At 45.0% G+C, this 13,588-nt stretch overlaps 1 protein-coding gene across 1 annotated transcript; it reads right to left on the reverse strand.

Moving 5' to 3' along the window:
• Positions 1-10,055: 10,055 nt before the first annotated feature.
• Positions 10,056-13,023, reverse strand: LOC125550872 (alcohol dehydrogenase 3-like). The gene is made up of 9 exons (XM_048713981.1): positions 12,713-13,023; positions 12,483-12,619; positions 12,319-12,365; positions 11,341-11,666; positions 11,168-11,250; positions 10,985-11,060; positions 10,839-10,900; positions 10,670-10,765; positions 10,056-10,522 (listed from the first exon to the last, which is right to left on the reverse strand). Exons 1-9 carry the CDS (start codon positions 12,744-12,746, stop codon positions 10,244-10,246), a joined length of 1,140 nt encoding a protein of 379 aa, XP_048569938.1. The 5' UTR covers positions 12,747-13,023; the 3' UTR covers positions 10,056-10,243.
• Between the last annotated feature and the right edge of the window lie 565 nt (positions 13,024-13,588).

The following is a 13,588-nucleotide window of genomic DNA, read 5'->3' on the forward strand; positions in this document are numbered from 1 at the left end:
CTCCAGCAATGCCCAACATTGGTTTTACCATTCGCCACCTAGCCTTTTCTTTCCCTTGGGTTCTGCAGACTCAAGGGTCATCATTATTTTAACCCCCCCCCCCCCGGGGCCAGTGCTCCTCTGAGTGTTGGTCCAACTAGAGCCCCTTGCAACCCACCTCAGGGAAACTCGAGGGCTGGTTTTAGTTGTACGGATTGCTCATCTGAGTGTGCCCTGAGAACGAGATATGTGCAGCTCCAATCGGGATTTGTCGGCACATTCGGGCGGTGTTGCTGGACTTGTTTTACCATTGTCGAGGATGTCTTGTAACCTGGATGCCGAGTCTGATCGGAATGTCTTGGGAGAAGGAATATCCTTCGTTGACCGTGAGAGCTTGTGATGGGCTAAGTTGGGACACCCCTGCAGGGATTTAAACTTTCGAAAGCCGTGCCCATGGTTATGGGCATATGGGAATTTGTTAGTGTCCGGTTGTAGAAAACTTGAAGATTATCTTAATTAAAATGCATGAACCGCGTTTGTTACCGTGATGGTCTCTTCTCGGCGGGGTCCGGGAAGTGAACACGATGTTGGAGTAATGCTTGACGTAGGTTGTTCTAGGATCACTTCTTGATCATAGTTGTTCGACCGTGCTTTTGCCTTTCTCTTCTCGCTCTCATTTGCGTATATGTTAGCCACCAAATATGCTAGTCGCTTGCTGCAGCTCCACCTCATACCTTTTACCTTACCCATAAGCTTAAATAGTCTTGATCGCGAGGGTGTGAGATTGCTGAGTCCCCGTGACTCACAGTTACTTCCAAAACCAGTTTGCAGGTGCCGATGTTACCAAGCAGGTGACGCAACCAAGCTCAAGGAGGAGCTCGATGGAGATCTTGCCCTTTGTGTTGTTTCGTTCTAGTTGATCAGTAGTGGAGCCCAGTTGGGGTCGATCGGGGATCTGTGTAGCATTTGGGGTAGTCTTCTTTTATTTTGGTTCCGTAGTCGGACCTTGATTGTATCTGGTTGATGTAATGCTTTACTCATGTATTGTATGATGTGGCGATTGTAAGCCAACTATGTACCTTTTCCCCTTTATCTATTTACATAGGTTGTTGTGAAGATTACCTTATTTGCGACATTGCTTTCAATGCGGTTATGCCTCTAAGTCGTGCTTAGACACGTAGGAGATATAGCCACATTGAGGGCGTTATAAGTTGGTATCAGAGCCTTCCCCGACCTTAGGAGCCCCCTGCTTGATCGAATCGTTGGCGTGTTGAGTCTAGAAAAATGTTTTGAGTCATTTTGGATTATATATATCGGAGAGTTAGGAATTCTTTTTACTCCTCAGTCCCTTCGTCGCTCTGGTGAGGCTTCCTGACGTAGTGTTTTGACTCTTCTCTTCTCAAATTTCACTAAAAAAATTAGGATCACGCGGGTATCTTGGAATCGTTCCGATGGTTTTGTGATGAGAACATTGTTCTTGGTGCCTCCTGACATTTAGGGGTTGTGGCAGTGTCCCGGGGAGTTGAGCTCCGAGGTGTTTTCGTCACAATTTTATCGTTGTAGTTCTGGAATACCTGAGTTTAGTTTCACCGACATCGAAAATCTCTTTTATGCAGTTGTTGGTGAGATAACCTCGACGCCACCCAGTACTGGGGCGGGAGTTCGGGAGTATTGCCATAACTCGTATAACGGATGCTTTTCGAAGGTTGAGGTAAACGATTTCCGAAGGTTTCTTGGTTATGTGTTGAAGGATGGATATAGCTGGATGTAGGATTTGTTAGTTTTGGGTGAGATATTATGCTTCCCCTGTATCCCCAACACCTGATTGCATAACCGGAAAATTTCGGGAGTTCATAGGTGGGAATTCAAGTAGCTCTAAGGATATCTTTCCGACAGATGTATGCTATGAAATTGGGGTTCGACGTCCTTTGGTCTGCCTATTCACGGTTGGTTTTACAATGGTCTCGTTGTGTCTTAAAGAGTCATTGGCTATGCCAACTCGGGGATGCTTCGTATGTCATGTGCACTGCCTTGTACATGATGGTGTTGTACGATCGAGCCCGTGTAGACCCCACCATGAAAACTTCGGACGAAATCTCTATCATATGTTTGTTCCGGCTTATTTTGCAAGCCAATCCTTTGTTTTGTTTTGGTTTGTGGTATTCGAGTTGCTTCGAAGTCAAATGTTGATTCCATACCTTTCCTAAGTGGTGTTCTCATATTCCTATGTGTATTCTAATCCTTCTTTATAATCGAGATTGTCATGTCAATCCTTTTCAACCGGTGTTTCTCTCTTCAAGTGGATCCGATCATTTCAATATCAGCAAGATCAATTATCAGTTCTTCTCAACGGTGTTTGTTCCATTCGTCCCAAGCTGCCTTTGCTTTTCCCGCCCTCCCACCCTTTTTCTTCAAGGAATCCGATGTATTAATCAAGTATCCTTTTATTCTTCTGAAGCCTCTCCATCCTTTTCCGTCAATATTCTTATCCGGTGATTCTCATGAAGATCCTAACGGAGCTTCAAGTTCATCATTCTCCATTCTTTTCTTCTCCGGTGGTTTCAATTCAAGCTTTGTTGAGTATATCCTTTTCCCCCGTTTCAAATGCTTTCTCATGCCGGTGCACCTTATATTCAGTCATTTCTCGCTATTCAATTGTTCTGGAGTGCTCAAGATATCTCGAAGATTCATGTTTTCACTCTACATTCATTCAAGCTCTTTCGAGGATGTTATCTCATTCAAGCCATTTAATTCAACCGGCGCACTCTCTCTTTCAAGTAATCGTTCAATGGTGTTTCTTTTGAGTGGGCCCTTACCCACAGGGTCTTTCCCCAGGATCTTACCTGACTCTTCTAATTTCCCGGAGCTATCTAAAACTCTTTTCGAAGTTTGACGTAAGAATGAATTTTTGATCAGTCAAATGTCTTTCTCCATGATCTTTCAAATTCTTTTCATCGTTGGTTCAACCTTTCTAATTTCTATTCCGGAGTGCCTCAACAACTCATGGTGGTGTTTCTCATCATCATTCTCAACATTTGAAGACCGAACAAATTTTTTTCCTCCATATCTTATCCGTTCTCTCAGAGATTCGTGATTCTAGTTCGAGCCCACCCTCTCATAATTGTTTTCGATTGTCAGAATTCTTTTCACCTATCCGGAGCAATTCAAGATTCTGTTCAGTTTGATTATCCAGAGCCCATCATCTAAGATTTGTTCATTCCAGCTTTCAGCTCTCATACTCTAAATCATACCGGTGCTTAAATCAAGGATTCTCTAATCATCTCGTAATGTCTTCGTTCTCATGGATCTAAATTCTCTCAAGCATCTTCGTTCATTTGCTAATTCTTACCCGGTGATTTATCCCTTTCCTTTGTTCATTTTCAATTCTTACGGTGGTTCGTTCAAGATTTCTCTTCCGTCTTTATCATATCAATTTATTCGTTGTTTCAACCATTTCGGTGGTTCGTTGAAGACATTCTCAAGTTGACGCTATATCTATCTTAATTCCTTTCTACGAGAATAAGTAGTATGCCAAAGCCATCGACTGTCACCAATTTAATTGGTGAGGGATACGCATAATGTAATTCTTATTCTTGCTTCTTCCAAGTGATTAATTCCTTATTCCGGAGGCTCATCAAATTCATGATTTCAATTGTTTCATCTTCTCTTTTTCCCGGAGTTCCAACCTCTTTCAATTATTTCACCATGGAGGTCCATCTAATCATTGCAAGTCTTCACCTTGTGTTTTCAACTTCTCTTTCCTTTCGTGTGATTATTCTTTTGTTACCGGAGTTCTTCATGGAGGCTATACATGATGGTTCATCAAGGATTTATTTCCTTCTCGAAGCGTTTCATCAAGATTCTTTTCAGAGGAGCTCAAGTATTTCTTCATCTTGTAATCTGGAGTGCAATTCTTTCTACCGTATCATTAGAGGTGGTATTATGTCATTCTTGATAATTTGAGTTCATGTTTCATGATTCACATGTTGTTAAGAATAAGATATTTTAAATCCATCAACCTCATCGTTGGAGTATCTTGGGTTATATTTCATCTAAGCCTTCCCTAAGGATTGTTGCTATTTATGGTGTTTATAAATGACCCAAGTTCTTCTTTATCCTCCCGGTGATATAAGCTTCTCGTCTCCTTGTTGATATCAATCCAATCTATCGTTTCCGTCAGTGGCAGAATTTCAACTCAGTTTTGAGATGTTCTCCATAAGCCCACTACAACCTTGTTCTTTTCGTTGCTGGTTTTCAAACATCTCCGTTCGACCCTTCTCCTAAGGATGCCTTTTCAAGCTCTTTTGTGGCAGAAGTTGGCATTTTCTTCTTCATTCTCCTATTTCAATTATCTATCTTCTATTCTTTTATTCCGGAGTCATTGTGATGTTGCTCTTTTCAATCATCATCTCGAATTGTGAAGATCATGTTCTTGTCGTGCTTATCCATTTAACCGGGGTGTTGTGCCCTCTGCTCAAGTTCTTTTCATCTTATCAAGTCTTGCATCCCTTCTCAACCGGAGTGCTGTTCGAATTTGTTCTTCCTTGTTCCTCTTTCTTAACGGAGTGATTTCAACTTTGTTCATCTCTGTTGTATTTTTTTCTTGAAATGGCTTAACCTCTCAAGGTTCTTTGGTTTCACTCAATTGTCAAAGAAGCAACTCAGTTTTACCTCTTCTCTTTCTCTTCCGTTTTCCCTCCGGTGCCATTCTAGATCTCGGGACGAGATCCTCTCATAGTGGTGGAGTGTTGTAACGCCCCAAGACCGATGCTCCAGACGCCGTCCATGTTTCTCCTTGTCGCTGTGTGTTGTCTTAAATTGTTGCATCATCATGCTTGTGTTATCTTTTATTTTCACCTTGGCATTCCATCTTCATGTATGTTACCATGTGCATTTGCATCCATCATGTTCATGCGGGCTTGCTCGCTTGTGATGTTTGTTTTATTTTATTTTGCATCATGCATCTTCTCCATACCATTGTTGTGTTTGTTTAATTTAGTTGCTCATGTGCACTGCAACTTCTGCTCTTCTCTTGATCCTTCCATCAACCCCATGCTCACTTCCAACTTGGTTTCACCAAAGTTTCAAATCCCTATGCCACTTCCTTTTTTCCCTTTCTCTATTTATTTGAGTTGCAAATAGAATTGTTCAAATAAATTTTCATCTTTTGCCCATAAATCATATTTATTATGTAGGGTCATCCTATAAAATTTAAGCCCATTTGGCTTCAGTTTGGTTAGGTTATAAATTCATGCAAGTTTGAATTAAATTCGAACATGTTTAAATTTATAGTCTGTAAAATTCCCAAACTAATTTGATTAAATCAGACATATTTCATGTTTTCCAGAAATATGTTCCTCCATCCCTACTTCAACACCTAACCCTCTGTACTTTTCTCTCTATTTCTGTTTTTGCAACAAATAGAAGTTAATTTGGAGGGAGAGAGAGCAGCACAGATCGGTTCCCCTGCTTCCCTCAGCCCCAGGCCGGCCCATTCCTTTCCCTCCCTGGCCCAAGGACTCCTGTGGCCTTCTAAGGCCCAGCCGAAACCCCCCATCCTAACCCTAACCCTCTCCCTGGCCCAATCCAAATCTCCCCGTTCTCCTCCCTCCCGCAGCGCCGCACACATTCATCACCAGGAAGCGCCCGCACCCGCTTCCTTATCTCCCCTGATTCCCCCTCATCCTTCGCGCCCCTCCGCCAAGCGCCGCTGACCTCTCCTTCCTCCTACCCGGATCCCGCTGCCGCCCGCGTCCGCCACCGCCTCCTCTGCTTCGCCCGTCCTCTGCTCCGCCTCCATCGTCGGCGACCACGACCAGCGCCCACCTCTTGCAGCTCGAGCGCCACTACAATAGCTGCTCCGTCCGCCACACGCTACCCTCCGTCTCGGTCGCTATTCCCCTGCCTTGTCCTTGGTGCCTCGTCCCCGAGCTTCGATTTTGTTGCCACTTACTCCTCCCTCGCTGTCCTCTCACCGGTGAGGAGCACCACAGATCGTCCTCGCCGCCGCCGCGACCAGGAGGTTCTCGTCCGCCTCTGCTCCGCACCACACGGCCCTCTGCGTCTGTGGCTTCGCCTCCTTTTCTCGTTGCTTGTCCGCCGATGACCACCAGGAGCACTGCTGCCTCCACCTCCGTGCTCTTCGTCAGCCTCCTCCCCGTGCAAAAGCTCCTGTCTGAGCCGTCCCCTTCGTTCAACTTGGTTGTTGCCGCCGCTGCATTAATCTTCCCTGGTGCAACTCATTTCCAATGAATGGTAGCCCTGATGGTTACCTCCATGCCAAGTACCACGACCCACAAGACCGAGAATGCCAAGCACCCCTTCGAGCTATCAAGACCACAGGACCACGTGGACGACTACCGCACCGGAACGTCAAGTACCTTTGTCGAAGACTCCCACCGAAGACACGTGTACGACTACTACATAAACGAGTACCGAACGAATCACCAAGACCTATGAGAACGACTTCGTGGACCGACGAGTACCACGATGACCGTTGTTCGCCAAGTACACCTTCGGATAGCCAAGTTCCTCTTTAGATGTACGAATACACGGTCTTGCGCCAAGTACCACGAGGGCCGGAGCCCTCGGACCCGTCAAGTCCGTCTACTAACCGTGTATGACTACCATTGCCCGAAAAACCATGGATCACGAGCATTGCGAACGACTACCGCCGACCCTCGAAGACCCCGTGGATGCCAAGTCCCATGTTGTGACCCCGAACATCTACGAACGTGAACGACTACTTTCACTATGAACGTCCCGAGAACGTCTACTTCCTCTACTTTGCACCGAACCCGAACCGTCCTCGTTTGCACGCTTCGAAGGTATAACCGCCATGACGATGACCCGCGGAACGAATGCATGTTGTGTGATGTATGAGTTGCACCCTATGTTTGCACCATGTCCGAGTTGTCACTTGCTCGGTTCTCCTCTTTTGCTGCTAACCCGTAGGGACCCGATTACCGGGATCACCCCACCATCTTTTGCTCGCTCCCATCACTTTCTTTTGCACCGACGTCTCAATGAGTTGTCGGAACTGGAACGTTGCCGTGGCACCGTTTCGTTATCGTCGCCGTGGCACCCCTTTCTTTTCCGCCACGATGACAAATGCTTCATAATATGCTCTTATCAACATTTTCATACATATTGCATAACACTTGAACATGTCATCCGCATCATGATAATAACTTTTAAAAATGTTTAAATTGTTGCTTGCTTTAATGTTGCTATTTGACATATGGGGATTTACCGGAATTGTTGTTGTTGTTTCCGGCCTCATTTAAAATGCCTAACTGTGTATTCTACTCATGTTTCATCTCTTGCCATGTTTAACAACATTTAATATTGTTGAGTACATAAACGAGATCGAACTAAATAAGTCATGTGGTGTTCCGTCAATATGCAACTCGTTGCATATTGAGCTCCACTTAATCTGTAGTATTGTTTGTGCACTTTGCCATGCCATGCCCATTTTAAACCGGACATGCATCATACTTGCTTGCGCATCATGCCATGGTTATGTGATGGTTGTTTACTTTGTTGTTTGCTTCTTTCCGGTGTTGCTTCTTCGGGTTAGTTCCGATAACGTCGCGTTTGTGAGGACCCGTTCGACTATGTTCGTTTGTTTCTTCTTCATGGACTCGTTCTTCTTCCTTGCGGGATTTCAGGCAAGATGACCATACCCTCGAAATCACTTCTATCTTTGCTTGCTAGTTGCTCGCTCTATTGTTATGCCTATGCTGCGATACCTACCACATGCTTTATCATGCCTCCCATATTGCCATGTCAAGCCTCTAACCCACCTTGTCCTAGCAAACCGTTGTTTGGCTATGTTACCGCTTTGCTCAGCCCCTCTTATAGCGTTGTTAGTTGCAGGTGAATATTGGAGTTTGTTCCTTGTTGGAACATGGATATTTTGTTGGGATATCACAATATCTCTTATTTAATTAATGCATCTATATACTTGGTAAAGGGTGGAAGGGTCGGCCTTATGCCTAGTGTTTTGTTCCACTCTTGCCGTCCTAGTTTCCGTCATATCGATGTTATGTTCCCGGATTTTGCGTTTCTTACGCGGTTGAGTTATAATGGGAACCCCTTGACAGTTCACCTTGAATAAAACTCCTCCAGCAATGCCCAACATTGCTTTTACCATTCGCCACCTAGCCTTTTCTTTCCCTTGGGTTCTGCAGACTCAAGGGTCATCATTATTTTAAACCCCCCCTGGGCCAGTGCTCCTCTGAGTGTTGGTCCAACTAGAGCCCCTTGCAACGCCACCTCAGGGAAACTCGAGGGCTAGTTAGTTGTACGGATTGCTCATCTGAGTGTGCCCTGAGAACGAGATTGCTCATCTGAGTGTGCCGATGTTACGAAGCAGGTGACGCAACCAAGCTCAAGGAGGAGCTCGATGGAGATCTTGCCCTTTGTGTTGTTTCGTTCTAGTTGATCAGTAGTGGAGCCTAGTTGGGGTCGATCGGGGATCTGTGTAGCATTTGGGGTAGTCTTCTTTTATTTTGGTTCCGTAGTCGGACCTTGATTGTATCTGGTTGATGTAATGCTTTCCTCATGTATTGTGTGAAGTGGCGATTGTAAGCCAACTATGTACCTTTTCTCCTTTTATCTATTTACATGGGTTGCTGTGAAGATTACCTTACTTACGACATTGCTTTCAATGCGGGTATGCCTCTAAGTCGTGGTTCGACACGTAGGAGATATAGCCGCATCGAGGGCGTTATACCTTGCACCCTTCTCCATCGAGCATGGGATGTCCAAACGCCGTCGAGGCTCGACGCCAATGTCTGGCCATCCATGGCGCTCTCCATTCTATGAAGAATTAGGGATTCTCAGTTCTCACAATGCCCTGGTCTTCCGCAATGTAGTGCACTCTCCCATTGTAACTATTAGAAACATTGTCTTTGACTTCACTCTTTAGTTTTTTTTATTTAAGGATGCTACTCAAAAGATGGTTTCCACCACAACATTACCTTCTCGTGCTCTAGCACTCTATTGCAACGCTTGCCACCGAGTGGCTTAGTAATACATTTTGGCTCTCTCCCCGATGATTGTTGAAAAAAGTTAACTCATATTTTGTTAGACAAATCAGGATTAGAGTTAAAGCTTAAAATCAAGGGAGACTTACATATTTGGATGAACCGAGCCACCTAGGTCCAATATGGCAATATGTACGAATGTCCCCCTATCCGACGTGTCATGGTTCAACAGCATCAGTTGGCTGGTCAGAGGGCGTTGTGCAACTTTTGGACTTAGATGACACACTTGCTACATTTCGAGGACATGAATGCCGATTTTCATAGTTCGAGGATCCTGGAAAATGTTTGAGGACCTATGAAGCACTTCACTCTTTATATTTCTACTAGGGTACTACTATTGCCTACTAGCATCGGAAGATGTAGCACATTAGATCAAGTTGGAGCGATGGTTAATATTCATTTGTCCCTACCATAAAAGAGCTCTTTGAGTATAGCGTGCAAGTTGAGGGGCACGGACGTTTGGTTCCACCCAGGAATTGGATTTATTTTTAACAAAAACAGTCAAAAAAGTTCAGAAGTTTTTCAGACTTCCTTTTGCACTACTACTATGTAATTTTTCGCCAATAAAACCCAACGTTGACTTCAAGCCAAAAAAAACTTCCAATTTTTCTGCTTTTTCTGCTCTGAAGTCGACGCTGGATTTTTGTTGGCGGAAAATTATATGCTAGTGCAAAAGAAAGTCAAGTTTATTTAAAAAAAACTTATGAACTTTTTTTTTGTAATTATAAAAAAAACTCCAAGGTATTTCGGCAAGTTGAGTTACTACTCATTGGCTTTACTTCATGCAAAGAGGACGCACCCTTGTTGACGCCTAGAATCACTCCGGCACTATCCAAACCATCTTCCCTGATGGAAGGGCTGTCAAGAACAGCGACTTATTTGGTCGCAGGAAAATTTGTAAAGTTGAAATTTGATAGTATACTGCTTGAGATCATCATAATAATAGTATATTTGTATCTTCAAATCTATTTCTGTGTCATTTATGTAAGTAAACAGTTTAAATCTAAAGCTTTCTGCATTCAAGAATGAAGAAAAAATAGAAGAACTGATTTGCAACGGAAGACGCCAATATTAACACAGAAATTGCACGCTATTGTGACACACTTACTAATAGTAATTTACATGCTAACTGAAAGCTGCCGACAGACGCAATGAAACCAAAGACCAAACCGTGAACACTAAAACAAAGAGACACACGATGAATAAGAGACCATCTACTCGTCCATCCTCATGACGCAACGCAGGCCCTCCCCCTTGAGCATGAGGTCGAACGCCGTGTTGATCTGCGAGAAGGGCACGCTGTGGGTGATGAACTTCTCCACGTCCAGCTCCTTCCTCATGTACATCTCCACGACTTCCGGGAGGTCGGTCCGCGGCTTGTAGTTGCCGAAGAAGGTGCCCTTCAGGGTCCTCTCGTTGAGCAAGTTCATCGGGCTTGTCTTGAACACCGCCTCCTTGTGCGGGACGCCCACCAGCACCGCCACGCCCCACCCCTGCATACAGAAGATTTCATCATTCAGTCTAAACTCTAAAAATAGATTTCAAATAATTATCATCATTCAGTCTAAACTCTAAAAATAGATTTCAAATAATTATCATTGGAGTAGAGACTATATATAGGTATATTGAGAGCTACGTACATCATGGACACATTCGAAGGCGGTGATCATGGCGTCGATGTGGCCAGTGCACTCAACTGCGCGGTCGACTCCACCATTGGTCATCTCGACAAGCACCTGGAGAGCAACATTGAACAGTGAGTTTTATACTTTTATGGCACAGGCAGTGTACTGAGGGGCATGAACATACCTCTTGCACGGGCTTGGTGTGGTCCTTTGGGTTCACAAAGTCAGTGCATCCAAATTTCTTGGCTGAAAAATAATGTGCATGATGTTCAGTGTTCCATCCAAAAAAATATTCTAAGATATCCTTGGTTTCTCTGAGGCAGATCGTACCTTGTTCGTATTTTGCAGGGTTCAAATCCACACCAATGATCCTTGATGCCCCAGACATCTTGGCCCCTTCCATGGCCTGATCATGCGAGAAGCACACAGTAATTAGTCATGGATGTAGTACATAATTCTCTGCAGCCTGCAAAAAAATGTCGTACAACAAAAACAACTTGGAACGTCACTCACAGCAAGGCCTACAGCTCCAAGACCGAAAATGGCCACCGTCGAACCCTTTTTCGGTTTCGCAACATTGAGGGTAGCACCAAGTCCTGCAGGAAATGACAATTCAGCAACTAAAAGGAGTCACCCTGAACATTGTGTTTCATTTGGAAACAATGGCATGAGGAGCCATCTCTTACCAGTTGAGATACCACAGCTGAGAACACAAACTTTGTCAAGGGGCGCCTCTGGGTTGATCTTGGCGAGGCACCCGACATGGATCACGGTGTACTCGCTGAAGGTGGAGGTCCCGACGAAGTGGAAGATCGGTTTCCCATTGATGGTGAAGCGAGACTCCCCATCACCGATCATCACGCCACGATCCACGTTGATCCTGAGGAGGTCACAGAGGTTGCTCTCCTCTGACTTGCAGTGGGCACAGTCCTTGCACTCGCCAGTGAACACCGGGAGGACATGGTCACCCGGCACGAGTTCGGTAACACCCTCTCCGACACTTTCAACAATGCTGCAACAAGAAGCAAGTCAGTAAAGTTAGCAGAAAAGATAAACTACAAAAAGCAAACATAATACTCATCATTCAATAAAATGCAGAAAAGGTCCACTTTAATAAAATTGACAACTGCCAAGGAATCTTTGATTATAAACGTGGTAAAGATATAACGAGGAGGTCGGCAGCTGACAAAAACGTGGTAAAGATATAATGAGGAGGTCGGCAGCTGACAAAATTAACTAGTCCAAAACCATATGATTGTCCAAAGCACTTTACAGTGTGAGCTTGCGTCATGGATGACGTTTAAACATGATTCTTCATAGTATGTTTTATCCCATGGCAATAAGATATGCACACTTGCTGTATGTAGGTATCAATCTAATACCACTGACAGATCAGTGTTCAGGAATCAGGATGACTATAATTAGAAGCTAGTGTGAATAAATAATGATCAGTGTTGTGTCGTGATTCTTCATATGCTTTATCCCATGGCAATAAAATACGGGCACTTGCTGTATATAGTTGTCAATCTAGTAGCACTGACAGATCAGGATTCACTCTGACTAAAACTAGAAAGCCAACATGAATAAACTATGATTTAGGATTCAAGATTCCTCCAAGCAACAAAGATGAAACAGAATAAGACAGAGACAGAGAGGATGCATACCCTCCAGCTTCATGGCCCAAGATCCTAGGGAAAACCGGAGTTTGCCCCTGCACAAACAAACCCAAGCAGAACATGGCAAGTTAATTATCTATCCATTGATCCACGTGTCTTCGTCACCATACCCGTCCTGACTACGAGATGCAATTGTGTGTTTGTGTGGATACCTTGGCTTCCCAGAAGTAGACGTCGGTGTGGCAGAGGGCGGTGTAGAGGATCTTGACGCGCACCTCCATGGCCTGCGGCGGCGCCACCTCCACCTCCTCGATCGACAGCGGCTTCCCGGCCTCCCATGCCACCGCCGCTGCAATCAACCATGCAATTTAGATCTCCACCCTCCAACGTCAATCAAATCAAAATCAGATGAAACTAGCTGCTCTGTCAGAAACAAACAAACCTTTGCACTTGATCACCTTCCCGGCGGTCGCCATCCCCGTCCCTGTCGGTCGCAAGCTCCAAGAACTCGAAGAGGAAGAAGACGGATCTCTGTCGCTGTTTCTGCTCTGCAGTTCGTTGGCTGTAGATTTTGGTGAGGAACGAAGGCGAGGCGAGCCGTGTATATATAGTCCTGGTTCTGGAGGAATCGGCGAGTAATTAAGGGTATGCTTGGAGTGCAAGTAGGGAAAGAAGTTGCATTGTTTTGCTTGGACAAGGCGGCCGAAACAGGGGTGTCCAGCCTCCGTTCGCCTGCCTGCAGCGCTGCGCGCGACTCCGCTGGTTTCAAACCTCGGCCCCGTGTGGTATATGGAAACCGTGGCGGCGTGGCCAAGGGGCTGGAGGTCAACGGCAGCCGAAACAGAGTAAAAAACCGGCGATGAGGCCCGAGAGGGCTGACTTGGTGAGGGAAAACCGGGGCGACCGAGAAAACCAGCTGCTGAAAGAACAGCGTCCTCCTCGCTCTGCAACGGTCCACGACCCGACGCACCGTCGTTTTGCTAGAAATTATAATATAGGTGTAGTAGGCAGCTGAAAAGTCCATGGTTCTCTGCATCTGCCGGATCAGGGCATGCATGCATGCTGGATTGCTGGCCGTCGGCTTTCAGTTTCAGTGTTTCCTCCAAGAGATTCAGTACGTATAGGATGGCTGACCTGTCTGTCGGTATCCTGTTCTATTGTTCTCTCCGGAAGATTCACAAGTCTACATAGAATGTGTATCTTTACTTTTCCTACAAAAGTGTGAATCTTTACTCTCCCTAAAAAATGTGAGGCCTCCTCAAAGGATTTTTCATAGGAAAAACGCAGGAATTCTCATTCCATAGGATTTGCTACTATA

This window comes from Triticum urartu, chromosome 4 (assembly GCF_003073215.2).
Source record: "Triticum urartu cultivar G1812 chromosome 4, Tu2.1, whole genome shotgun sequence".
Lineage (NCBI taxonomy): Eukaryota > Viridiplantae > Streptophyta > Magnoliopsida > Poales > Poaceae > Triticum > Triticum urartu.